Source organism: Diceros bicornis, chromosome 6 (genome assembly GCF_020826845.1).
Source record: "Diceros bicornis minor isolate mBicDic1 chromosome 6, mDicBic1.mat.cur, whole genome shotgun sequence".
Classification (NCBI taxonomy): domain Eukaryota; kingdom Metazoa; phylum Chordata; class Mammalia; order Perissodactyla; family Rhinocerotidae; genus Diceros; species Diceros bicornis.
In genome coordinates, this window is record NC_080745.1 from 37,228,252 (window position 1) to 37,255,514 (window position 27,263).

The 27,263-nt window shown below is 34.9% G+C and overlaps 1 protein-coding gene, 1 non-coding gene and 1 pseudogene across 2 annotated transcripts in view; 1 reads left to right on the plus strand and 2 right to left on the minus strand.

The window, feature by feature from the left end:
* The window catches only part of CCAR1 (cell division cycle and apoptosis regulator 1), a 52,673-nt gene that overhangs the window by 7,874 nt on the left and 17,536 nt on the right, over positions 1-27,263 (minus strand). Inside the window, exons 7-19 of the mRNA XM_058543310.1 lie at positions 25,616-25,730; positions 25,313-25,505; positions 21,900-22,029; positions 21,494-21,655; positions 18,701-18,926; positions 18,006-18,119; positions 17,292-17,458; positions 16,352-16,562; positions 15,448-15,531; positions 13,208-13,393; positions 7,212-7,403; positions 4,260-4,499; positions 3,757-3,868 (exon numbers count right to left, since the gene is read on the minus strand). Coding sequence (XP_058399293.1) covers positions 3,757-3,868; positions 4,260-4,499; positions 7,212-7,403; positions 13,208-13,393; positions 15,448-15,531; positions 16,352-16,562; positions 17,292-17,458; positions 18,006-18,119; positions 18,701-18,926; positions 21,494-21,655; positions 21,900-22,029; positions 25,313-25,505; positions 25,616-25,730 — 2,132 coding nt within the window. The remainder of the gene's footprint in view (positions 1-3,756; positions 3,869-4,259; positions 4,500-7,211; positions 7,404-13,207; positions 13,394-15,447; positions 15,532-16,351; positions 16,563-17,291; positions 17,459-18,005; positions 18,120-18,700; positions 18,927-21,493; positions 21,656-21,899; positions 22,030-25,312; positions 25,506-25,615; positions 25,731-27,263) is intronic.
* Positions 10,677-10,777, plus strand: LOC131407753 (U6 spliceosomal RNA; annotated as a pseudogene).
* LOC131407772 (small nucleolar RNA SNORD98) lies at positions 17,590-17,654 on the minus strand. Its single transcript, XR_009220637.1, has one exon. It is a non-coding gene; the product is annotated as a small nucleolar RNA SNORD98 (small nucleolar RNA).

Here is a 27,263-nt window from a genome sequence, read left to right on the forward strand (position 1 = left end):
GTTCTAAAACTGGATTATGGTGTTGGTTTCACAATTTTATAAAGTTACTAAGAGTTATTAATTGTACACTTAACATGGGTGAGTTTTGTGGTACGTACTGGCACCTCAATAAACTATTTAAAAAAATAGAGAATGTATCCTTGGAACCTAATTATTTTTCTTATATATAATTTAGTACAGAGTACTCTTCAGCCACTATATAGCTTTATTATCTTGGGTATACTAATTTACTGCTAAGACCCTCAGTTTCCTCAATTAAATGGAAAAAATAATAGTGTAACTGTGAGGATTAAATAATACAATTTTTATCAAGAGTGTACCATATACTACACAAAGGTTAAATCCCTTTTCCTTTCATTTATTCACATTCTGTAGACTTGTTCCACCTTATTTGAGCATTTAACTTGAAAGCTGTCACTTTCAAACCTGTGTCTCTCCTTGAACTTATATTTTTAAAATAACTTTTAAAAAATCCAAGTAATACTTGCTCATCTTAGAAAATAAATAAATTCCACCACACAAAAATATACTAAAATTATGGCAGGGATCATGTGCTTTTATTTCTTCCCCACACACATATATCTATGCGTATGAAATACATTTAAAGGAACATGCTGTCTATAAAAACTACTTTGTAATCTTTTTCCATGTCACTATCCCCCAAAATCTTTTTGAATGACTGCAAAAAATTTAATTGCATTTCTATATCGAGATGCATTTAAATAATTCTCTATTGAATATTAAGATTCTAATTTTTTATTTTATGAACAGTTATGGAATAAACATCCATGTTGTTATTAGAAAGGATATGGTTAATTCTCATTTCCAAAATTCTCTCCAGAAAAGGTACAACAATTAAAACTGATCCCAAGAATGATGAAGGAACTCTTCTCTTTACCCTTGTTAAATTAATGTTACCTTTTATTAAAAACTTAATTGTCATCAATTTGATAGGTAAAGAATAGACTCATTGTTACTTACTCCTCTGATTACCAAGAAGATTCAACACCATTTTAGACATTAACTGACATCGTATTTTCATTTTTTTTAAACGATCAAGTCTACTTTTCCACTGGAAAAAGAGTGGTCTTTCAGAAACTTGACAGAATAATGAGATATACAATAAACTATGCAACAAACAAACAAACATGATAACATAAGCAAGCAGCAATTGGAACCACCAAGGAAACCAAAAAAGAATTATAATCCTATCACCTTATTTGGCTTGCAGTTTGTGATATTCCTTTAACTAATATCTATTCAGAGCCTCTTTGGATATTTAGACTGTTCCAGGAACTTGCAATATATATCAGCAAAGAAGTCAGAGAAAAATCCCTCTATTTCTTATTAAGAGCTTATATTCAAGCGGGAGGCAGACTAAGTAAAATAAGTTAATAGTATAGTAGAACAGGTTATATATTCTATAAGTAGAGCAGGATAAGGAGGGATCAGAAATGTGTACTGGGGGGAGGATTGCAATTTTAAATAGGGTAGGGTGCAGAGTAGGCCTCACTGAGAAAGTGATTGTTGAACAAAGACTTCAAGTGTGAGGGAGTCAGGAAGGTGGATCTCTGGGTAAGAGTTTGCAGAAGGAACTGCCAATGCAAAGCTCCTAACACAGGAAGATATGAAATGGGTTCAAGGAGGTGAGGGTGCCTGAGGTGCAATGAGCAGTGGAAAGAGTGATAAAAGATGAAATTAGAGACTTGATGTGCTAAGGTCTTATAGGCCACTGTTTAAACACTTTGGCTTTTTTCACAGAGTGAAATGGAGCCACTGTAAGAATCTGAACAAATAAACGAAATGACTTAAATTTTACAAAGGTTATTCTGGCAAGTATTAAGAAGAGACTTTAGAGGAGAAGTGGGTAAGCAGGAAAACTAGTTGAGAGGCTATTAAATAATCTAGGCAAGAGACAACATGGCTTGGATTAGGATTAGTTCAGTGCAGCTGGTGAGAAATGGTCTGCTTCAAGATACGTTTTGAAGATGGAAGCAATATGACTTTCTGATAGATTGGAAATGGGATATGACAAAAACAAAGGAGTCAAGGATGACTCCTAGGTTTTAGCTTGAGTAACTACAAGGATGAAGTTACCAGCAAGTGAGTTGGAGAAGGATGAGGGTGAAGGACTTTTTTTGTTGTTTTCTTTTTGGTGAAGAAAGAAAGCAGGAGTTCAGTTTTAGACACGTTTATTTTGAAATGTCAGCTTAAGTGCAAATGTCAAGCAGGCAGTTGATATGGGAGAATGGGAGAGAGGTCTGATTTGAGATACAAATTTGACAACTGTCAGTATATAGACAGTACTTAAAGTAAGGAGAATGTATGAGAACACCACCAAGGGAGTTATACAGTAGAAGAAATAAATAAGTCAACTAAGGGATGAGAGCTAGGACATTCTAATAGATAAAATAATGAGAACACTGTTTAGTGATTTAACTAAAGCAGTGATAAAACAATACTGGGAGGATAGGGGAGAGAAAATAGACTGTTGAAGGGCTAATCTTCATTGAGCAAAATGAAGATAAATGAAGAAACATTGATACATGCATATTATATCATTGCTATTGAGGTTATTAGGACAATGAAGACTGGATATTAGACGGTATTAATAGATGGCATATGATATTATTGTTAATTTTCTTAGGTGTGAAATTGTAGTTAATAGAATGTCTTGTCTTAGGCAAGTTAAAGAATTCCTACTTTCAAATGGATCAGAAACACACACATAACAAACATACAGACAACACAAATAAGACAAAATATTAACAAACGAATTGACTGTTGGATATAGGGTGTTCAATGCAGTATTCCTTCAATTTCTTTTATGTTTCAATATTTTCATCAAAGAGAAGAAAAATAAAAGGCTTTGGTAGAAAGAAGAAAATGTAAACGCAAACCAAAAATACCATAAATAATAATAATCCTCAGAGATATGTACAATTAAAAAATCTCTTATGATTTTCTCATCTCGGGAAAAGATTTTTTTTTAAAAAGCCCCAAATCTACAAAGAGACTGACAGGTACTCAGTGGTACTTTTCAGGTACTTTATGGTTGGCATCTATGACTGATAAGAACATGTATTATTAAGTATTTTGAGCATCATTCCTATTGGTAAAATTTTGTTACTTAAAACTTGGGTAACAAGTATACAGGTGTTTATTACTATTAGTCTTTAAGCTCTACCTAAACGGTATATGTACTCTTTTCCATGTATGATAGTCTTCATAATTTAAAAAAATACTAAAATTAGTTTTCTAAAGAAGAATATATTCTATGAAACAATGGGGACTATTACATCTTTTATGACAAAGTTTAAGCACCATGTTCAGGAAAATTTTTTTCCTGAAGTTGAGTGAGTATTAATTATATATGTTAATCAAAAATAAACATGTCTTAAAATAATCTTGTCACCTAAAAATTAATAAAACAATTACTTAATATATACAGATTTTCACTAGAGAATATTTTACTGTTTCTATTCTAAATATTAAGAATATCAAAATTATGGATTTCAAAAAAAAACACATTTTCAGCACTCTTGAAAAAGAAGTAAATAATTCACCTGAAAGCTATGTATTTTAAGGTTGGAGGCTCAAAACGAGGATTTGAAAACACTTGAGGAGGAAAAAAACATGACAAAAGGCAAAATAAATGTTTATTTAAGAAAAAAAAATAGATTTCAGTAATGCAAAGTTACCAAACAAAAAACGTATTTTTCACCCTAATGATAAATAAATAAATTTGAATCATACCGTCTTCCTCATCCTCAGCTTCTTCTGCTTCCATTGGATCATATTCATCTTGATTATTATCTTCTTCAGTTTCATCATCATCTTTAGAATCATCTTTTCTTTTATCTTCTTTCTGTAATTTAAAATGCCTTATAATTAAGCAAGATATCTCACCAAACATTAAATGAGTAAAATAAAAAAACATTAAATCCACTAAATTTACTTAGAATAGTTATCACATTATAAATTTCTTAAAACAATAATAGACTTTAATAAACTACCATTCACAATATATGTAAATCAAACCATCATGCTGTATGCCTTAAACTTAAAAAAAGAAAACTAGGTATAGATGTTTATACAGGCTCAATTTAAAGACTTAAATTTCTAATAATACATTAAAATATTTCAGTTTGGCCTTTATGCTTCACTCTTCTGATGGAATTGATCATTATTTGTTACACTCTAGAAGACAAAGTGAAAACTTCTAAATCAGGTTGCTGGTCATGGAAATATTTACAGACCTTCCTTTCATCCCTATCTTCTTTTTTATCTTTATCATCGCCTGATTTTCTCCGTTTGGGTTTTGGCTCATCAGTTTCATCGTCTCTTTCTTCTTTCTTATCTTTTCTCTCATCTTTTTTGCTTTTCTTTTCCTTTTCTTTTTTGTCCTCTTTCTCAGGAAGAGATAATAATGATTTGTATATTCTGACACCAAAATCTCTTTGAAGCATTTCATTGAAAAGTTCTGCAAACAATGAGACCTACAGAAAGATACCAACAGTAACCAAGCCAACTTTAACAGAAATACTGAATAAAGTCACTACGGTCACAATAATTTATCAAATAATAACTTGCCACATCTAACAATTAATGTGCACTAACAATAGAGTTATAATAACTGATGTAAATGATGTTGAGGAGCCTCAAAATCCTCAAAAACTCCTCTGAGGATATAAATACTATGTTTAGTACACTTTTGGTGAAATATCATAAAAAAACCGTACTACAGAAAATTTGAAAATAAGTAGGAAAAAAGGATTTCTACTACCTTACACAACAATTTCTTAATGTTAATGTACTTTATTCATTTACTCAACATGTTTTTATGAAATGCCTACTACGTGCCAGGGACTGTTCAAGGCATTAGGGATACAGCAGTGAAGAAAGCAGATAAAAATCCCAAGAGTAATAAGAGAGTATAGCCAGAGAAGGGCTCTCTGATCAGGTAACAGTTGCAAAGTGACCTGAAGGCGGCAAAGGAATGAGCCATGCATATATCCAGAAGAGAATTCCAGGCAGGAAAAACCAATGCAAAATTCTGAGTAGGGAGAATACATCATTACTATGCAAGGATACATGGATAATGACCTTTAACATACTCATGATCCTAAAATTATATACTAAATTCTCTATGTAAATACTTCTAAGGCAAATTGCTTTCAACAGATTAAGTGAGTCTACAACTTGAAATGGTTGACCACAGCTCTAAAATATGTTACCTTTGGCAATTTGTTCTGTATATTTAATCAGACTATTTGCCTGATCATAAAGGATAATACAAATGTACTGAAATTATAATTGATTTTATAATCTATTTTTTTTAATTCATGCCCAGTCTTTATATGTTTTAAATAAATCTATTAGTAAAATGACCATTAACATGTTGAAAATTCCACTTTCTCTTAATTATTAATGCAACTAAACAAAATCTCCATTTGTGTAAGCAAATAGCAAGAGGCATATCTTTTCCTTAGAATTTCCTATTACCTAGAGATAGAAAACTAATTAAAATGTGTCAGAAGAGCAGAATTAATTCTACATATCTTTTCATCTACAAGCACTGAAAGACAGAGATACCCCTAGCATTAATATTAAATCAGCCAAAGATTCATAATTTTATGATGATATACGATATTTCTTAGTTACAGAATAACTTCCTTTAAAGTCATGTACCAAAATTATTTTTGCATTTTAATGATAGATTAAAAGGAAACTAACCAAGGGGATAAGTGAGGTGGGGAGGAAAAAATAAAGGATCATTTTGCTAGCAAACGGCTGTTTTGCAAATTGCTTTCTTTCCACTAGAGTAGCATTAATTTCAGATCCTCTTACAGCATTGGTTAGATATACAGTATATACTTTATAAGCAGTAATACCAAAAACTATTTTTATCACTTACTTATTTCTTGAATGACTACTACAGGGTAGGCACTATTAAATTTATGGCAACTGGTAATAAAAATAAAATCATATATAGTATATAACGTTTAAGGACACTGGCTTACTGGAACTATACAAAATTGTAAATATAGCAAGACCAATAAGCATGCACTTCATGTTTTGTAACTGCCTCAGTACTCCTATTTGTTTGCAAATAAATGTCTGTAGGCCTAAGTACTTTACTTCATTTTCATCTTACCATTTGCTTATTACCTCTTGGGTCAAGTAAATATGACTGATTTTTCCAATATAATTTATAAAACAAAAGAATGTGAGATGTGTTGATACGATACAATAATTGAACACAATTATAATTTTGTACAAGCTATTACAAAATTAATATTTTGGGATATTTGACATTGTTTTATTTAAAGAATGAAGCAATCATTTATTTAGGATAAAATCTTCAACTGTTTTCTTTCTTTTTTTTTTTTTGGTGAGAAAGATTAGCCCTGAGCTAACATCTGTTGCCAATCCTCTTTTTGCTGAGGAAGACTGTTCGTGAGCTAACATCCACGCCCATCTTCTCTACTTTATATGTGGGATGCCTGCCACAGCATGGCTTGATAAGCAATGCATAGGTCCGCACCTGGGATCTGAACCCGCGAACCCCAGGCTGCCAAAGTTGAGCATGCAAACTTAACCTCTATGCCACCAGGCCAGCCCTTCAACTGTTTTGAAAAATGACAAACTATGTTATAAAAGCTGCTCTAAAATAATGGTACAAAGAAATAGATTCATGTTGCTCAAAGATAAATATCAATTATTTTACCTTACACCTCAATCATCACAGGTAAAATTTTCAATCCCCTTAAAGGTTATTTTAATTCTAGAGTAAATAATAAAGTGTTACCTTATTTCCCAAGAGAGGTAATTAGACATTATGTATCATGTGTCTCCTGATATCCTGATAAAAAAACACACCACTGCTTATGAAGTAGTTTTAGGGAAGAAAATAATTGAACCTGAACCTGATTAAGACTTTAGATCCAACTATCAATTTACAGGAAATACAGAGAATAGCAGAACATTTAAACCATACCACAGAAATGCAATCAGCAAAAGTGAGTCTACTGGAAAAATCACCTGGTTGTTTGCTCTCAAAAAGATAAATTGCAAGAAAAGAACAGAAAAACAGAAGCAATGAAAAAGGCACTCAAAAGAGATTTAAGAGACATATTAACCGAAATTAACCATATTAAGTCCAAATGTGTGGACATTATCTGGATCCCAATTCAAACTTAAAACATTACCTCAAATGAATGTTCTTTATTATCCTCTAATCTGTAGTCCAAAAGTACACTCAAAGACATGATGCTACAATCAAACTTGCCACTTTTTGCAGCCCAATTTGGATGTACAATGATGGCTGGTTCATCAGGCAAAATGTATCTTCTTTCCCGACGCTGGCGTTCCATTTCCTCTTGACGTTTTCTCTCTTCTTCCTATATATTTGAAATTTTAAGTAATGGTTAAACCTCCATGTACAATACGTATATATATATCAAATGTACACCATGTAAAGAAAAAAAGGCAATATTCCCACAACTCCTTATGGTGATTATACCAACCACTGGATCTGGAAGGGAGGAAAGTTCAAATTTACTAAAGAGGATAGCAGCTTCATGGCTACTAATTCTTTCTTTTGGATTTCCTAGCATAAGAAACTGCCTTCTCAAGAGGAAAAAAAACCCCATCTATTTTAACATTATATAAGTCACGGGATTTTGGGAAAACAGTGGTCGCAGCATAGTTTTTGGATCCTCCTGAATCACCAAATTAAAAAGAGAATAATCTAGATACCAAACCAAAATCTACCTATGTTCACAACAAAACGAGGTAACAAGGTAGTTCCAACGAACCCCAACATACAAGTGGGTGGGAAAAAGCCACAAGAGCCAAAAGTTCTATGTGTTACTGGTGTCTGTCTGGGGGGAAAGTAAAAGGAAGCAATGGGGTCGTCTGATGGACCTAAGAACAAGAAAACCACAAAACAGTCAATAGGCATTCACTGGAAAGCACAGCAGGTGAATTTAAGAACAGCAGCCGAAACTAGGCAAGGTTTTACCCCCAACAATAGTGAGTGAGTACAAGGGATCCATGTTAAGATCTGAAAGGGCCTAGAACATTCTACCCTATGAACTTACAAAGCTGATTTATCAGGGCATCCTTCCAGCACAGAGTCCCACACTGAGGAGAAACTTCTGGCAGTAGAATCTATAGTGAGCAAGACAGGAGCAGAGACATGGGAGAAGGTCCAGATAAAAAGTGATAGAGGGCAATAGAGATAAAAATCTCAGAAAGCAAGCCACCATATTTTTTGACAACACAAGAAAACAACAAAACATAGAGCTCTGTGAAGTTAGAAAAACTATCTGAGGCAATCTCCTTCTAACAAAATTTTAGGCAAACTAAATTCACATAAAAATGAGCAACAGAAAAGTATTTATTGAGGTCAAATCCCATACAAAGTTACTATTTTTAAAAAAAGAGAACAAGGAGCAGAATTACATCTCTGCAGACAATGAAAGTGGGCCAGAAAGACATGGCCACAAGATAGATAAAAATTTTAACTTACTATTTTAAACTGTCCTAAAAGAAATTAAGAAAATGTTATAAGATATGAAAGAACAACATAAATAAGAATTTAAAAAGTAAAAAGTGTAGTGATAGAGTTCTGGAAACAATTAGAAAGAAAAGATAGTTTCAGAAATTTAAGAATAAACTAGAAGGAATACAAAAGCAAACTTAAGAGAACAGAGGTAATGGGGAACATTTTTAAATCAAAAAGAAAGGAAGGGGCCAGCCCGGTGCCATAGTGGTTAAGTTCGCGCTTTGCTTCAGCGGTCAGGGGTTCGCAGGTTCAGATCCCGGGCATGGACCGATGCACCGCTTGTCAAGCAGTGCTGTGGCGGTGTCTCACATAAAGTAGAGGAAGATGGGCACAGATGTTAGCCCAGGGCCAACCTTCCTCAGCAAAAAGAGGAGGATTGGCAATGGATGTTAGCTCAGGGCTGATCTTCACAGGAAAAAAAAAAAAAGAAAAAGAAATGAAGAGGAAAAGGATTCAAAAAAGTATGACTGAGGAAGCAAAAAGGTTCAACATGAGATAACAGACTTTCTTAAAGAAAACAAAAGCAAGGGAACAGAAAAAATACAAAGAACTATTATTTAAGAAAACTTGCTTGTTCATAGCAGTATTATTCACAATAGCCAAGAAGTGAAAACAACCAAGTGTCCACCAACAGACCAATGAATAACAAAATGTAGTATATACACCTAATGGAATACTATTCAGCCTTAAAAAGTAATGAAGTTCTGATAAATGCTACAACACGGATGAACCTTGAAAATATTATGCTAAGTGAGACAAGCCAGACACAAAAGGACAAATACTGTATGATTTGGCATATTCAGAGACAGAAAGTAAAGTAGAGGTTACCAGGGGACAGGGGAGAGGGGCTTAGGGAGTTACTGTTTAATAAGTAGAACTACTGTTTGGGATGATGATAAAAGTTCTGGAAATGCATAGTAGTGACGGCTGCAAAACATTGTAAATGTACTTAATGCCACTGAATTGTACACTAAAAAATGATATAATGGTAATTTTTATTTATGTATATTCTACCACACACAAAAAAATTTTGATGAAGAGAAACTCTCCTGGAAAAAAAAAAGATCTCAAACTATCTACTGAAAGAGCACATCATGCATCTGAAGATATTAACACAGAACGACCAATATCAAGAGACATTTCTAACAAAATTAGAAATTTTGTGCATCTAGGCAAAACAGCAGGTGATTGTATCAGAAAACAAACTGCATTACCATCACTTTTTGAAAGCAAAACTTTATATCAAAACAAAGAGTAACATATTTAAGATAGTCAAGGAAAATAAATGTGAGCCAAAGATTTTATATTCAGCAAAACTGACTTTCAAGTATAAACGGCATGGTCAAAGCGTTATTAACATACAAGAACTTAAATATTGATACCATGAGCTCTGAGGAATCTACCAGAGGCAAGCTTCAGAAATAACAACAAAAGGACTAGTGCTGAGCATTAGAAATATACTTGTAGAACCGAGATTAAACAAGGATTAAAAGAGAGTACAGTAGGGGCCGGCCCGGTGGCGCAAGCGGTTAAGAGCGCGCGCTCCACTACGGCGGCCCGGGGTTCGCTGGTTCGGATCCCGGGCGCGCACCGACGCACTGTTTGGCAAGCCATGCTGTGGCGGCGTCCCATATAAAGTGGAGGAAGATGGGCACAGATGTTAGCCCAGGGCCGTCTTCCTCAGCAAAAAAAGAGGAGGATTGGCGGATGTTAGCACAGGGCTGATCTCCTCACAAAAAAAAAAAGAGAGAGTACAGCAATGTAATGCTACATGCTCGAACAATGTAATTACAGTACTTCATAAAAACAATGGGGAGAAAATAGGGATAGAAAATGTAAAAATATTTTAAACTAATTTTAGCAATAATATTGGTGGTGGTACTAATATTAGTATTGTGTATCTGCATATACACGTTTCTATCCACTGGCAAAAAAAAAACAGGACAATTTGAGCTTCAATGAGGATAAGAATTGCAAAGGACTGAAACCCATCAAATGTGTTTAAATCTGTGAACATATAATGATGTTTAAAAACAAACATCTGACGATGGCAGGGAAGCAATTAATTATCTTGAAAACTAGATAAACAAAAAAAAAATAGTGCTTGCTTTAGAAGCATATATTCTAAAATTAGAATGATAAAGAGAAGATTAGCTTGGGCCCTTCACAAAGATGATGCAAATTCATGAAGCATTCTATATTTAAAAAAAAAAAAGAATCAAGCCTTGATCCTGCCTTCTTCTACATGAATTTACCAATAGATAAAACTGTACCACTGGGTAACCAAACAGCAGATGAGGAGATGATGTGAAAACAAAATGATAATTATAATACCACTATTTTTCAACCCCAACAAATCAATGGATCTAGGATTTGGGCACCAATGGCCACTAACATCAAAAAGTGAAAACTGGCTCTTATTTGCTTTTTCTTTCTACTCTTCTTGTCCTGAACAATTCAGTTCTAAAGCAATTCCTCCAAGCAAAGCAGTTGTCTATACAAGGGATGGAGGCCGGCAGGGAGAGAGAGCTACAATGGCCCAGAGCAGATGAGCTGCCCAGTTACCAGGTAATGAAACTCAAATGGAGCAAGGAGGGCATCTATACAGAGAAACAGCACAAGGTAAGAGATTGAGACCAAAGTAGAATAAGGAGGGTATCCAGAGGAGAGAGAGAGAGAAAGCAGTGGACAATTGAGCAAATAAGTAAATATACTAAGTATAACGAAGCTATGTTTCTCATTATTGGAGAAAGGAGTTAGATATATGGAAAGGCAGAAAATCAGAACGAACTCTGCGGTGTTGGAGTAGAATTGGAGATATTAGTATAAACTCATTACTTCCAATATACAAAGATGTTGTAACAAATATAGATGTAAATATATATGTAGGTATGCATATGTATACATGAATATATATCTATTCCATAGCTCTGTTCACTGAGAGGGGTTGGGAGCAGGACAACAAGGATAACAATGAGCACATCTTGGCTTCTAAATACCATTACCGGTCTCCACAGTGAGACTGAAACATGGTATTGTGCTACAAAATAGGATCCTCAAAAAACGATGAGCACAGAAGCCAATTTGAAAGGGCTCCCACTGGCCAACTATAAGACAATTTCACTATCAAAATAAATATTTATAGCCTATTGAATAAAATAAGAAACCATGAATCCATGCATCTCTTAAGTACAAGGTAATTCTCCTACATAATCACAAAATCATTATCACATCCAAAAAATTTAACATTCCTTCAATATTATCTAATATCACATCCATATCCATAATCAAATTTCCCCAATTATCCCAAAAATACTCTTCATGGCTTTTTTTCCCCTATCCGGGATCCAGTCAAGTTTCACTCAGTTGTCATGTCTCACTAACCTCCTTTAATCTAAATCACTTTTTTTCTTTTGTCTTTCATTACATGAACAGTTTTTGAAAAGTTCAGACAAGTTGCTTTGTAGAATTTTTCACATTCTAAATTTATCAGACTATTTTCTCACAATTAGATTAAGGTAAAACATTTTTGGCAGAAATACTTCATAAATAATGATGTATACTTCACAATGCATCAGATTAGGAAACATATAATATTGGTTTGTCCAATTATTGGTGTTATAACACACTTAAGATATCCCTATACTTCAAATTCGGAAAACAAACGCATCCAGCAGTATCCTACTGGGCATAAGACTGAGGCATAAAATGGCTTGAATAAACAGTCTCTGAATCTTAAGGATTAAGATGTAATCAAACACAAAGCTTTAGAAGCAGCAAAATTCTAGGACAAGCACTTCACTAGAACCCAATTTCTGAACTTAACTGCCCTAACAAATTTTCTTTACTAAAATCTATAATTTATTATTCATTTTTAAAAGGGAAGATTAAAAACACATGACTTGGAAATAAATGTCTCTCAAGTAGAGAACAAATAAACAAACTGTGATACACTGATATGGAATATTATTTAGCAATAAAAAGGAACAAATTACTGATATACACAACATAATGGCTGATTCTCTAATGCATTGTGCTAAGTTTAAAGAGGTCAGACTCAACAGGTTATGCTAAGTTAAAGAGGTCAGACTCAACAGGTTATATATTCCATTTAAATGATATACTGAAAAAAACAAAATTATAGGAAAACAGATCCGTGGCTCCCAGAGGCTGGCGAGGTGAGAGAAAAAAATGCTTACAGAGGGGTACAGGGGATTTTTAGGGGGAGACAGACCTGTTCTATATCTTAACTGTGGTGGTGGTTACATGACTACAGTCATGTGCCAGATAATGACATTTCAATCAATGATGTACTACATACACGACAGTGGTCTCGTAAAATTAGTACCATATAGCCTCGGTGTGTAGTAAGCTATACTATCTAGGTTTGTGTAAATAGTTTGCACAATGACAAAATTGCCTGACACATTTCCTAGAACATATCCCCGTTTTAAGAAACACAACTGCATATGTATTTGTCAAAACTTCCAGAACTGTTCACTAAAAAGGTTGAATTTTACTGTTATGTAAATTATACCTTAATAAAAGTACACATACACATATCCCAAGAACTCCCTATTAACCAGTATTATATTTAATATATTATTTAGTATATTTAAGTGATTTAGTATATACCTCTTTATCATCTTCAGATTTCCTATCATCCTCCTCTTCCTCTTCTTTTTCAGATTTCTCTAATTCCTTTTGTTCTTCTTTTTGCTCTTCTACTTTAAGCTGTTTTGTCAATCGGGCTATTAACTGGGATTTTAATCCTTTGGAACTAAGAGCTCGACTCTCTAATTCTTTTCGAAGATCATTTACCTAAATATACAGAGCAGAAAAAGAAAATGGATACTGAAATAGTAAACAAACTCTGCAATTATCTTTTGTCTGATTTTTTAAAATTCTGATGAAAGGGACACTTGCACAGCTCGTAAAATGGTTGTGAAAATGCAAACTGATAGAATTAGCATTGGAAAATAATTTGCAACGTGTTTTTTTTTTTGGTGAGGAAGATCAGCCCTGAGCTAACATCCGTGCTACTCCTCCTCATTTTGCAGAGGGAGATCGGCCCTGAGCTAACATCTATTGCCAATCCTCCTCCTGTTTTTTCCCCCCAAAGCCCCAGTAGATAGTTGTATGTCATAGTTGCACATCCTTCTAGTTGCTGTATGTGGGACGCAGCCTCAGCATGGCTGGAGAAGCGGTGTGTCCGTGCACGCCCAGGATCTGAACCCGGGCCGCCAGTAGCGGAGCACACACACTTAACTGCTAAGCCACAGGGCCGGCCCTGCAACATGTTTTAAGATACTTAAAAAAAAAAAAAGTTAATGCTCTCTGACCTAGTAATTCTAATTTCTGGGAATTTACCCTAAGAAAATATCCTAAACACACACACAAAAAAAACTTTATACATTCCTTATAATAGGCTCTCCCTGGAAAAAAGTGAAGAATCTAAATACCCGATAAAAGAGTAATACCTAAGAAAAACAGAACTATTATCAACTAGATGGAACAGTACAGAACATTTAAAAATAATTACATAGGAAACGCTAATAGTAATTTAAAAGGATGAGAAAGCACCTTTTTTATACAACACGATTAGAACCAACCAACCAACCAATCACATAGCTTGCACCCAGAAAAAAGAACGGAAAAAAATACATCAAAATTTTAAGCGCAGCTGTGTTTGAGTGATAGGCTTGGGTAATTATTTCTTCTATTTTTTATGTTATGTACCAAAATAAACATGCATTATATTTATAATCAAAAGAAATACAAGTTTCAAAATAAGAAACTTATAGCAAAGCCATCAGTTTGACAAAAAGTCCTGGGATGCAGGCTTACTCTAAATGCCTATATTTTCTAAGTCTATAGGACTCCATATGAAACCTAATATTGATGACAACAACTTGAAGTAGTGCAAGAATAACAAACCAACATTCTTATGATACACATTCTCCACTAACTAAAACAGCAATGTGGGTTTAAAAATACAGTTTCATAAAAAAGAAAAACTGTTTTTTACTGAGAACAGAGGTTAACCAAAAGGTCAGCTTTTATGTGTTAAATAACAAGCTGCAACAGCAAGTACTAATCAGCCTGTGATCTTCTTTCTTTTTTTTTTAATAATTTTATTTATTTATTTATTCTTCCCCCCAAAGCCCCAGTAGACAGTTGTATGTCATAGCTGCACATCCTTCCAGTTGCTGTATGTGGGACATGGCCTCAGCATGGCTGGAGAAGCGGTGTGTCGGTGCGCACCCGGTCTGAACCCGGGCCGCCAGCAGCGGAGCGCGTGCACTTAACCGCTGAGCCACGGGGCCGGCCCCTTGATCTTCTGATCTATTTAGAATAAATGTATGTAGAATCTATGTATCTACATTCAAATTACAGGCCTAGAGATGGAAAACTGTAGAAAGATAATAGGTCCAGAGACCCTGGAGAGCAAAAAAAAAAACTAGTACAGATTAACAAAAGATTTTCAAAAGAGGTTTTAAATTATTATTTCCTTCCCTTCAGATGTATATCAGTCCACTTTTTTACTTGCAAATTTTATTTTAAAAACCAGATAATCTTTTTCCTATGTTTCTTCCCTTCTGAAATTTAAATAGTGTAGTAATTCTGCCTTCTTGGTCAGTCCCCAAATCAGAAAACAATGGTGCTCATGCTATAGGCTCTTGTATATTGCATTCAACAAATATTTATGAAATCATCTTTTGTTAATTTTTATACACACACATAAGTACAACATAGAATATTCATATAAAATCAATGGACTTCATTTGTAATGGCTTTTATCTGAAAAAACACTGTCCTCATTCTCTATTCCTGTTGAGAGATTTCAAATTAAATACTCTCACTTTCCAAGTTACCTTCATTGTCTTTGGATCAAGTTTAGACCAATGGGTAGGAGTGGAAATTTCTTTAGCTTCACCATCATCTTTCTCTTCTTCATCCTGATATACAAAGTTAGGAACATAATTACTATTCTGAAACCTTAAAATAAAAGTAATTTATTTTTAAAAGTCTGTTGCTGATCTGTGCAAGGTCACAAATGTTTCAGATTGTCTTCTCCTAAAGTTATTATTTAGGCAAGTCCACGTACATACATTCTACCACTTTTAACTGATCACAAAGACACTCATCAGCCAATCAAAGCCAGATCTGTGAAACACAAAAGGGTGATAAATTACAACACAAAGGATATCAGGGATGCACAAACACTGCCGGTCTCCACTAACCACACAGTGTGTGATCTTGCCCCAATTTTCAAGCCACCCAAAGTTAAGACTGATTTAGTCAGACCTTTCAAATGCACCAAAGACGATGCCACATAGCCTGAAATTTCAAATCTCTCAGACTTGTGGTTGTCCAATTTCAAAAATCCATGACTAGAACTGATGACCGTGAAAGAGAAAAATTTTTAAATTTTAGAAAATGGCAAAATGTTTAAAATGGCTTAATACTGATTCTTGCTCAACAACTGGTCCCAGATTCCAGCAACTAGACCTATGATAAAAACAAAATTCTGTGCAATTTAAGCACAACTTATTCTCCTTTGAGGTCTCAGCACTCTTAAAGTTAGTTTAATAGACAGATTTTTTTTTTTTAAAAGAAAAGAACATACAGCTATACTGCTGAAAGCTGGTTTACCAGTCGCTGTTACCAGTTATGTTCCTCCATGTGTGTTTGTTATGTAGTGTGTGGTGTGCATTTGTGCCTGTGTTCCTGTGCCTGTGAGAAGCGGAAATAGAAAAAGGGATTAGCGTTCAGTGCCTGTTCTCCATCAGCCTCCTTGCGTTCACCCTGAAGCTTCTCGACCAGCTGCTGCTTGTATCCTCGGGAGAGGGTTTCCCACTCTGAGCGGGTGGGAAGGCAATGCCAAACATCCGGGAAAAATAAAACCACTGTCTCCACATGAGCTGGAACTGTACGCCCCTTGTGGGTCTCCTCAGGGCGATGGTAGCGAATCTCTGCAAAACGGTACCTGTTGCAAGGGAAGAAGCATGTTGGAAAAAAAATTCTAAAATACATTTTAAAGACCCTAGTTCACTTGTAGCACATCAAGTAAAGAAATTTTGCTGCAAGAACTTGAGGTTGGTCTAAAGAAAAAAAAATTATAGAAGCCATAGTTCCTCTTTTGGTACATTTGTACAATATTTTATGGTTAAAAGAATACGTTCCCCAAGGCATTTTCATGTTTGATTACAGAGCTACCCTTATTTTAGAGAATACCTGAAGAAGCTGGATAGCTGTTCAGATTTCATGTGCTAAAAAAGAATATTCTCAATTAAGACACAAGAAATATACTAAAATACACAGGACAAATAAGCCTCAAGAGAAAATATGGCTGAACAAAAATAATCAGCAACTACATCATTTTATAACAAAAGAATTATAATGAAATGAAGTTCTCTCTTGACGATCTTCTCCAGCTATGCATGAAATGAAAAATATTTTCAACATACATCCAACTTCCAAAGTACAGCATAACAAAACATTTAAATTTTCAGTTTATTTTGATTAGTTCTTAATCCTTTTTCCCCCAAACATTTTTGGCACCAAATAAACTTTTGCTACAAATGGGGATTTTCCTTTGAGATTACCTGCACGATCAAGGTTGCTAAAATAACTGGGGGAAAAAGGCTGATAGACAAGAACACCTACATAAACTACTAGAAAAACATTTCTCATCAAGAAATGAATTGGTACTTACCATTGTGTGCATACACTTAGATCAATGCCTGTCAGAGCCTTACAACAACGAATAGCAGTCTTAATCAACACAGAGGGGTCTTTTTCTGGGTCTGGTCCATCCAACGAAGGAGACCAGTGGCCTCCAATGGCCATAGCTTCATCCTTGCCTTTCATGCCCACTAAAAACTAATTCAAAACAAAGAATCATTTACACATATCATGCAATTTGTCAAATTACAAATAAAATACTTGAAAAGGAAAGGTACAAACCTTTCCAATATCATTTTTACTACCTCTGGAATCTGTCAGTCAAGGAAGAGTTCAGTTCATTGTGTTCCACACTGCATTTCAGCAATGGAATAGGATTTACACATCATAACTCATCCTTCTAAAATATTTCTTCAGATAAAGAGTTCTTTTACAGAAAGCTATAATTCAAACTTTAACAGCACCCAAAGATACACTAGATGCATTATCCCTAAGATCTTACTATGCTACAAATATAAAACACCAAAACAACAGTTGAACTAGTGACATACACATAAGATATAGCCATAATCTGTAATGAGAAAAACATCTACATCATTAAATTCTGAGTACCTTAATATAAAATTAGTTATTAAACAATCAATAAGATTAAAAGGATGGTATTTTTAGTTTTATATATATATACACAGTTAGAACTAAGCGAAGTGAATATATGCCTGAAGTTGAAACAAATGTTTCATTTTACCTTAACAAGTCTAGCAGGATGTTGAAATCCATCTCGAAGTTCTTGGGGGTCTTCAGCAAGAGCACATGACTTATGATACAAATCTTCCATACTAGGGCTAGCCATCAGCATTACCTATTATAGTCAAATAATTCAATCCTGTCAAAAGTCTAAAGTAGTGTAAGAAAACGAAAAGCACTACTAATTATCCTTTCATATTAGATATCTGATATTTTTTATAAAATGGAAAAATAAAAAGCTATAGCAGTAATGGTATTAGATACCTTATAATTGTATAGTTTTAACTTTTCAAGGGATGCTTTTTGATCAATATTTTAAAATAGCAGAAAACTACTGACCCTTAAGCAATATACTGAATGTTACCCTGAAGACCAACATACAGTGCATTCATTCATCCAACATTCTGTTTTATCTGGCGCTACCAGAAGTCATAAAACATTACAAAAAGCTCAATAACATCTTCACATTTTTATAAGGTTCAAAATGTTAAAACTTACATGATTTTACAGCCTAAGAAGTAAGGGAAAGAGAGGTTAAATTAAACTACTTAAACAACCAAAACACAATCAGGCAGACAAGAAAACATAGCTATGTGAGTCTTCAACCTAATAACCACTTTCTGAAGATTAACTCCACATACACTCTTAATATGAATGCTCAGAAATTTCAGCTGTATATCACAGCAGAATACAAACCTTTGCACTGTATAAGTGGTCAGCATCTGGTGGATCCAGAATGGCCATATTTTTTTCTAAGGACTCTACTTCTCTGTGCATTACATAGAAATTGCAGTAATTTCCCAGTTGAAATGGTCTTGACAAAGGGAAAGCATCCACCCATGTAAACTGAGCATCAAAAAAGTCACTAGGTATATATAAATTCTGATAACGGCGCCTTAGTTCCATCATGTCACAACTAGGACTGAAAAATAGACATAAGTAGTGAATAAACAGGAAAGATTATGCAAACATTCACTCAATTCTGAAGCTAAATATATAACCTGACACAGATAAAAGCCAGCTCAAAACAGACAGAGTCAATTATCAATCAGCTACAGACTTGCACAGAGGCATATGAAAATCTCATTTTCAAATTTGTTTACTTACAGTGCTGAATAAATAACTGGTACCTAAGTGTTACCTTTATTTCTTTACTTTTTGTGTGTAGCTTAAAATTCATTAGAGAAGACCTTTTGAAATAACTTCAACCCCAGCTCCAGTTCTGCCTCAGCTGAAACTGCATTTTTGAGAAAATTATGGCTCATATAGAACAAATATAAAGAAGGGATAAGAGTGGTACCAAATTAGTATGAGTGCTCCTCAATCAGGTTTATACAGTAGAGAAAAAATACAACCTTTATTCTACAGTAAGATCCTAGATCAAACATATTTACATTCAAAATTAAATATAAAAATCCACATGAAAGTAAAATCCAAATGTTTTTTGGATTATCCACACCTTCATACCTCTCTATATTAATGATTAAGATCCATACCTGATTATTATGTAAAGAGAAAAATAAGTTTCTTGCCTTTTAAATCTGGCATACTGATTTTTTTAAAGGATGATTTCCTTTTTCCTAAGAAGCAGAACTTTTAAAGAAGAACTCAAAGGTAAATCAATCTGGTAAAAAGTCAAGAGATTTGTGTTAAAAGCATAATGATAAGTGGAAAACACCAACAATTTGTAAGATGAAAAGATAACTACGTTGTCTTTTTCAAAGACAAAGGTATGAAATGTGAACTAATATATTTGTAGGGATGTCTTTCTATTTGAAGCCTAAAAGTAAGAAATATAATATATAGTCAGTTACAGTTGTAAATAGATTTTATTTGGAGAAAATTCAGCTGTCAAAATAATAAAAATGTGAAAAACAGGTACGTGAGTTCTGTTTTTGTTTAAAGAAGTGCTGCAAACAGAAAGTATGTATAATATTTTCCTAGTTTACCATCACTAGAATTTCTGAAGTCATGTTTTACCCCATAGGAATAAAATCTATAATAAAACAAAAGATAAGAAGTATAATAAACAACTTCGTGGCATATAGTCTCTTACAATCATATTACTATAAGAAAATTTTAATTTCCACAACTACAGATGAGAAGAAGTATGGAAACTTTAAAATTTTTATTTGTAATGGGTTCATCTGATATTCTGGAAAGTTACTTCAAAGTGGTGAAATAAAACTGCAAAGGTCTAACTTGGAAGGAGATTAGCTGTTCAGTTTATATCCTATGCCTCTTTCCATAATAAGGCAGAGCTACTCTACTGAATATCTTTGAGGCTGGAGAAGTGGTTTTGGTCTCAGTGAGTTTCTCTGAAATATGCAGACTAGATATTTTTAAGTATACAAGTAAATAGGGATAACAAGAAAACTAATATAAATTAAGAGTAGTTGCTGATCTGACCACAAGCAAGAGTAAAACACCAACTACATAACAATTAAGCAAAGTTACCAAGCAAAATTTTTTTGGTATTGTGTAGCTTAAATAAAACACACTGGTTTATTCGATCTAGAATTGAACATAGAGAAATTTTAACTTTTGATAGGCCAGTACTATGAATATTAATTATTATACTTCATTGAAATGCAACAATATCCTCTCAGGACACTGAAATGCATACAGTTATTCGTTCCCATGCCAAACAGCTTTAAAATGCTGCTTTTAATAATTCATTTTTCTTATTTTACTATTTGTTTTTTCCATCTGTTAATTTATCTTATATACAATTGCCAGTCCCAGGGCCTTTAGATGATTCTTCCTTTCCCTTAGTCATACCAATTGTCTTTTTATGAATTACAACTTTGCAGCTATTTCCTAGTTAGCCACCATATCCCACCACCACCATTAATTATTCAGTATCTACAACTGCCACACACTGGGTTTTATGCTTTAGACACATGAACTCAACTTAACCACATGATAACTGTGCTGGTTGAAACTACTTCCATTTTGAAGGTGAAGCTCAGAAATTCTTGGTAACCTGCCCATGACCTCTGATTCCAAAGGTTGAAAATCTATTTATGTATACACACATGTGTATATACATAGACATGTGTATATGTATATGTGTATACATATCTGTGAGTGTATATGTAGGTCTATGTTTCTATTATAATATATTGCCACAGCTAACTTGAAATAATTGGTCCATTGCTGTATTATTACTTCATCATACATAATGGACTATACATGAACTTCATACAGTTATCAATAAATCTAGATCTTAAATGATTCTAACATTAAGGAACAATTTCATCACAGAGGGGTTACCTTTTTCAATAGCTGATATCCTTAATGAGTGCATGAAAATAATGCACCCTCATAAAGAACTAAGTTACAACTTCAAATTGTATTTCTGCCCTTATATAAACTAAGAGCACTACATTTCAAGAAATGAAAATTGCAAGAAAAACATTCTACCAAATTATACAAAAATCACAAAATTAGTAATTCAATAAAACAATGGGGGAAAAAAGAACTTACCAATCTAAAGAAAACTTTGAAAATTGAACCGTGTAACGTGGAACAACACGTCGAACTCTCCGAGGTGACCGTTCTCTCTCTCTTCGAGGAGATCTCTCCCGGGAACGCTTTCTCTGAGGAGATCTTTCTCTGGATCTACGTCTTTCTCTCTCCCTTTCACGACTTAAAGCAAATTTTTCTAAAATTACTATTATTTCTGGCATTATAGAAGAGTTCTTTAATGAAATATAATAGGCAATATAAACAAGATTTCACAGTATACTTTTTTAATAAGTCTTTAAAAACTATGGTAAAATATACATAACATAAACTTACCATTTTAACCATTTTTATTCTTAATAAATGCAATGTGCATTCACATTGTACAACCATCATCATCATCAAAAGTATACTTTTAAAAACATACCTTCGGTCATCTTTTCTGTTAGGCACTTGATCTCCTCTGTCATTCCTTCCTGAAAATCTGGATGGTGGATCTAACCTTCGTGCTGGTTGCGGCTGTGAAACTATACGAACAGGAGGCTGCAATAAACCAGCTTTAAAAGAAACATAAAAAAATATTTTAACTTATTTAAACAAAGTTCTAAAGCATTCCCTGGTTAAATATTACAGATAGAAAAAGTTGGCTAGTATTTTAGGCTTTGCAGCCTGCAAATGGCAGAACTATTTGTATATCAGTCTATTTCTTTGCAACTCTTTAAAAATGCAAAAACCATTTTTAACTCAGGGACCATATAAAACCAGGTCATGGACCAAATCCAAGGGCTGTAGTTTGCCAACCTCTGATCTATAGACATTAAACCAAAGATTGCTATACAACAAGATATTTACAGGATGCCAAAGTATCAGCTATAGATTTATCTGTGCAGACAAAAAATAAACCATAACGGAGAGACCCATGGACACCACTTTCACCAAGTAATCAAATTTAGCATCAATAAGAGCATACGAAGTTGACAAACTGTGCCTCCTACTATGATGCAATATGAATTGCAAAACATCACCTATAATGTGTCCTTGCCATAAGCCTTTAGACTTAGCTTTTAGTTTATAGTTTATATGGCAGATAGAGGAACAAGGTAAAAACATGGCAAGGAATCAAGACAAATACAGAACACAACATTCCAAAAGAATCTTCAAGTCAACTCAATTTCTTCAAAAAGTCAATGTCATAAACGAAGAAAGAAAAAGTGGGAAACTGGGACGGCCCCGTGGCTTAGCGGTTAAGAGCAGGCGCTCTTAAGTGCGTGGTGGCCCGGGTTCAGATCCCGGGCGCGCACTGATGCACTGCTTCTCCGGCCATGCTGAGGCAGCGTCCCACATACAGCAACTACAAGGATGTGCAACTATGACATACAACTATCTACTGGGGCTTTGGGGAAAAAAAAGGAGGAGGATTGGCAATAGATGTTAGCTCAGAGCCGGTCTTCATCAGCAAAAAGAGGAGGATTAGCACGGATGTTAGCTCGGGGCTGATCTTCCTCACAAAAAAAAAAAAAAAAGAAAGAAAGAAAAAGTGGGAAACTATTCTAGAATAAAAAAGACTAAAGATTGAAACATAACCAAATACAATGCATGAAACTTCACTGGCTTTTTGTTTAGGAAACAGAAAACAACCTTAAAAGACATCTGGGAGACAACTGGGGATATGTGAATATAAACTGGATAATCAAATGCTTTTTCTTAGAAGTGATAATAGATTGTGGTAATATAGGAAAATGTTCTCTTTTAGAAAGGGTATGCTTGGGGCCGGCCCTGTGGCTTGGTGGTTGAGTGCACGCGCTCAGCTACTGGCGGCCCAGGTTCAGATCCCAGGCACGCACCAACACACCGCTTCTCCAGCCATGCTGAGGCCGCCCCACATACAGCAACTAGAGGGATGTGCAACTATGACAGGCGGCTGTCTGCTGGGGCTGTGGGGAAAAAAAAGGAGGAGGACTGGCAATAAACGTTAGCTCAGAGCCAGTCTCCCTCAGCAAAAAGAGGTGGATTGGCAATAGCTGTTAGCCTGGAGCCGGTCTTCCTTAGCAAAAAGAGGAGGACTGGCATGGATATTAGCACAGGGCCGATCTTCCTCACAAAAAAAAAAAAAAGAGTATGCTTAAGTATTTAGGGATAAAATATCATAATTTCTGCTAATTACTTCAAATAATTAAGCAAAAACTGTGTATATTTTATACACATATGCAGATAAAACACATGATAAAATGTTAACTGTCAAGGTTTTAAGTATACAAGTAATCATTATACTGTTCTTTCAGCATTTCTGTATACTTGAAAATTTTCATGATAAAAATTTGAGGGGAAAAAAAACCACTAACTTATGAACATTTCTTATGTTAAGTAATACTATGCCAGCTAAAGATTAACAGGCTGGCAATCCTAAAGGAATCCTATTTGCCAATGGAGATTTCCTTACCCTTCTGCCAACTAAACCTTAGCATACCTCCAACTCCACTGAAATCCCCCACCCTGCCACACCTCTTTGCTCTCTTCTATTATTTTCTACTCTACTCTCACTGCTCCCGCCACTCATCCACCAAGCTCATGGGACACATCACCACCAGAAACACTGCTTCCTTAAGCCCTCCCACAGAAGCCCTATCTCTTCTTGAGACAGTGGCAGGGGAAAAATCGTATGCAAGTCCCAATTCACAACTGGAAAATAAAACCTCTTAGGAAAAAGATGAGGAAAAAAATCAGAAATCAAAGGACTAAAGGTCAGATACAGGGAAGAACCAAGTAGCTTGAAAACAGTCTGGCATTACCTAGTAAGTTAAAGATACTCAAACCCTCAGACTCCACAATTCCAAATGAAGGCATACGCCCTGGAAAAACTCAGGCACACTGCCTTTGGACACATATATGAGAATATTCATAGCAGCATTTTCAGAAATCAAAAACTAGAAATAACCAAAATGTTTACCAAAGAAGAATAAATAAATTACACAATATTCATACAATGGAATATTATGCAATAATGAAAATGAAGAAACTAGAGCCATATGGAATAAATGGTACGAAAAACTTTAAAACATTAATGTTGAACAAAAAAGTCTTACATAAAAGATTATATAAATGGAATGACACATTACGTGAAATTCAAAAACAAAGTTAAACTGTATTATAAGGATGCATATTTAGAGGGTAAAACCACTAAAAAAGAAAAGGAGTTAACTAGCAATGTTGTATTTTTTTAACCAAAGTAGTGATTACACGAGTGTTCATTTAATAATGTGCTACACCGTAATCTGTTTTATCCCTTTGCTATAAGTGTGTCATAATTCACATAATAAAAAAGAAAACGCCACAATTACTTTTTTAAAAAATACCAATTAAGTAGGCTTCTGTTAAGCCAAGGCTATCATTTTTACCAATATTTTGATAAGAAAATGTCCAGACTTTCAAATAATTTGCAAACGAAAATTTAAAACATAGCTCATTTATTTGATGCACTATGGTTCAATGAGTAATTTCAAGTGTTATCACCAGACTCTACATGTATATAAAATGTTGTCAGTAAGTCTCAAAAATGTTTTCTTTCATTACAGATACGATACGGCAGACAAAGGATTACTAGTTTTGATATTTAAGTTCACCAAGAGCATGTCTTTGAAAAAGAGCAATAAAATAAAAATACTCCTAAACAGCTTTGGAAGTAGAAGTGGTCTACATAAGATATTCAAGCTTCCTTTCAAGTATTCTGGAAGTCCCTGCCTTTTTTGTAATTAAAAGCATAGTGTCATTATTTCAACAACTAAATAGTTATATATTAGTCTGAAACTTTAATAAAAAGCAAAGATACGGTGCATGCAATACCTTTCTGCTGCGGCTGTTGTAATAAAGGCTGTGGCTGAGTCTGCAGCAGTGGTGTAATAGAGGCTGCTGAAATCTGTGCCTGCAGCAGTGACTGGGGCTGGGGCTGAGCCTGAACACCAAATGTCGTCTGTGGTGCGATGGGCTGAAGTACAGCAGGAGGAGTCTTCAGTAAAGGCTGGGTTTGGGACTGATTCTTTACAAAAATAAAGAAATTAAAAATAAATTTTTAAAAAGAAGAAACTTTGTAAATTGGAAGACTCAATTCCCAAGTTTCTATAATACCTAACCCAATATTTTATATACCTGATTTGGCAGGGTTTGAATTCTTTGCGCATTCCATTTAAAAGGCATATTGGGATTATATGTAGCTTCAACCAATACTCTGTCACCCACCTGGGGGGTTTTCCCTTTGACAGCACTGGAAAAAAATTAAATTAAATATAAATACAACTAAAAGAGATTCCTCCAAAACAGTTTTATATACCCAGTATTTTAAAGTAAAACTATATCTAAAATGGAAGCCTAAAAAGCTCTTTTAAAAAGCAGATATACCTCCTAGACTTAGTTTATTTTAGAACTGACCATGTTTCACCCTCTCTACATAAACACAGGGTTTGAAGTGGAAGAAATAATTTTCCACCCCATATTCTCCTAATATTGTGTTCCTTCCTCCATAGCACTTTCTAACTTTTATAATCCAAGAGTAAAATTTGCTTTGGGCTTTAGAAAGATGAGAGAAATGCATATAAGATGAAAAACAGGGGGCCAAGCTGGTGGCGTAGTGGTTAAGATCACATGGTCTGCTTTGGCGGCCTGGGGATCGTGGGTTCGGATCCCGGGCATGGACCTATGCATCGCTCATCAAGCCATGCTGCAATGGCATCCCATATACAAAATAGAGGAAGACAGGCACAAGTGTTAGCTTAGGGCGAATCTTCCTCACCGGGGGGAAAAAAAAAAACCAAAGATGGAAAACAGGAGACCCACTTACAGAAAAATCTTACACAGTGATTAAATTTATTTCCCAAATAAAGTACTTCTAAGGAAGTTCATTAGAAATATATTTGAAGGGCCAGCCCCGTGGCTTGGTGGTTAAGTGCGCGCGCTCCGATGCTTGTGGCCCGGGTTCGGATCCCGGGCGCGCACCGAGGCACCACTTCTCCGTCCATCCTGAGGCCAAGTCCCACATACAGCAACTAGAAGGATGTGCAGCTATGACATACAACTATCTACTGGGGCTTTGGGGGGAAAAATAAATAAATAAAATCTTTAAAAAAAAAAAAAAGAAATATATTTGAAATATCTAAGGAAATTCATGTTTCCTGCAACCACCACAACACTAACAAAATACTATTTTAGATATGTCAGTTCATCAATCATTCAATCCTATTCATTAATTTTTCAATTAAGAAATGTTTCTTGGTATATATTGTCATTAGATACGTCAAACAAAAAACTAAAGTTTAAAAGGCATATGACTGGGGCTGGCCCGGTGGCTTAGCGGTTAAGTGCGCGTGCTCCGCTACTGGCAGCCCAGGTTCAGATCCCGGGCACGCACCGACGCACCGCTTCTCCGGCCATGCTGAGGCCGCATCCCACATACAGCAACTAGAAGGATGTGCAACTATGACATACAACTATCTACTGGGGTTTTGGGGAAGGAAAAAAGGAGGAGGATTGGCAACAGATGTTAGCTCAGGGCTGATCTCCCTCACAAAAAAAAAAAAAAAAAAAAAAAAAAAAAAAAAAAAAAAGGCATATGACTATTTCCAATCCCTAATCTTACCGTAAGCCTGCCCATGAATAGTCAGAAATGTTAACTCTGGGGGCCAGCCCCGTGGCGTAGCGGTTAAGTGTGCGTGCGCCGCTGCTGGCGGCCCAGGTTCAGAGCGCACCAATGCACCACTTGTCAGGCCATGCTGTGGCAGCATCCCACATAAAGTGGAGGAAG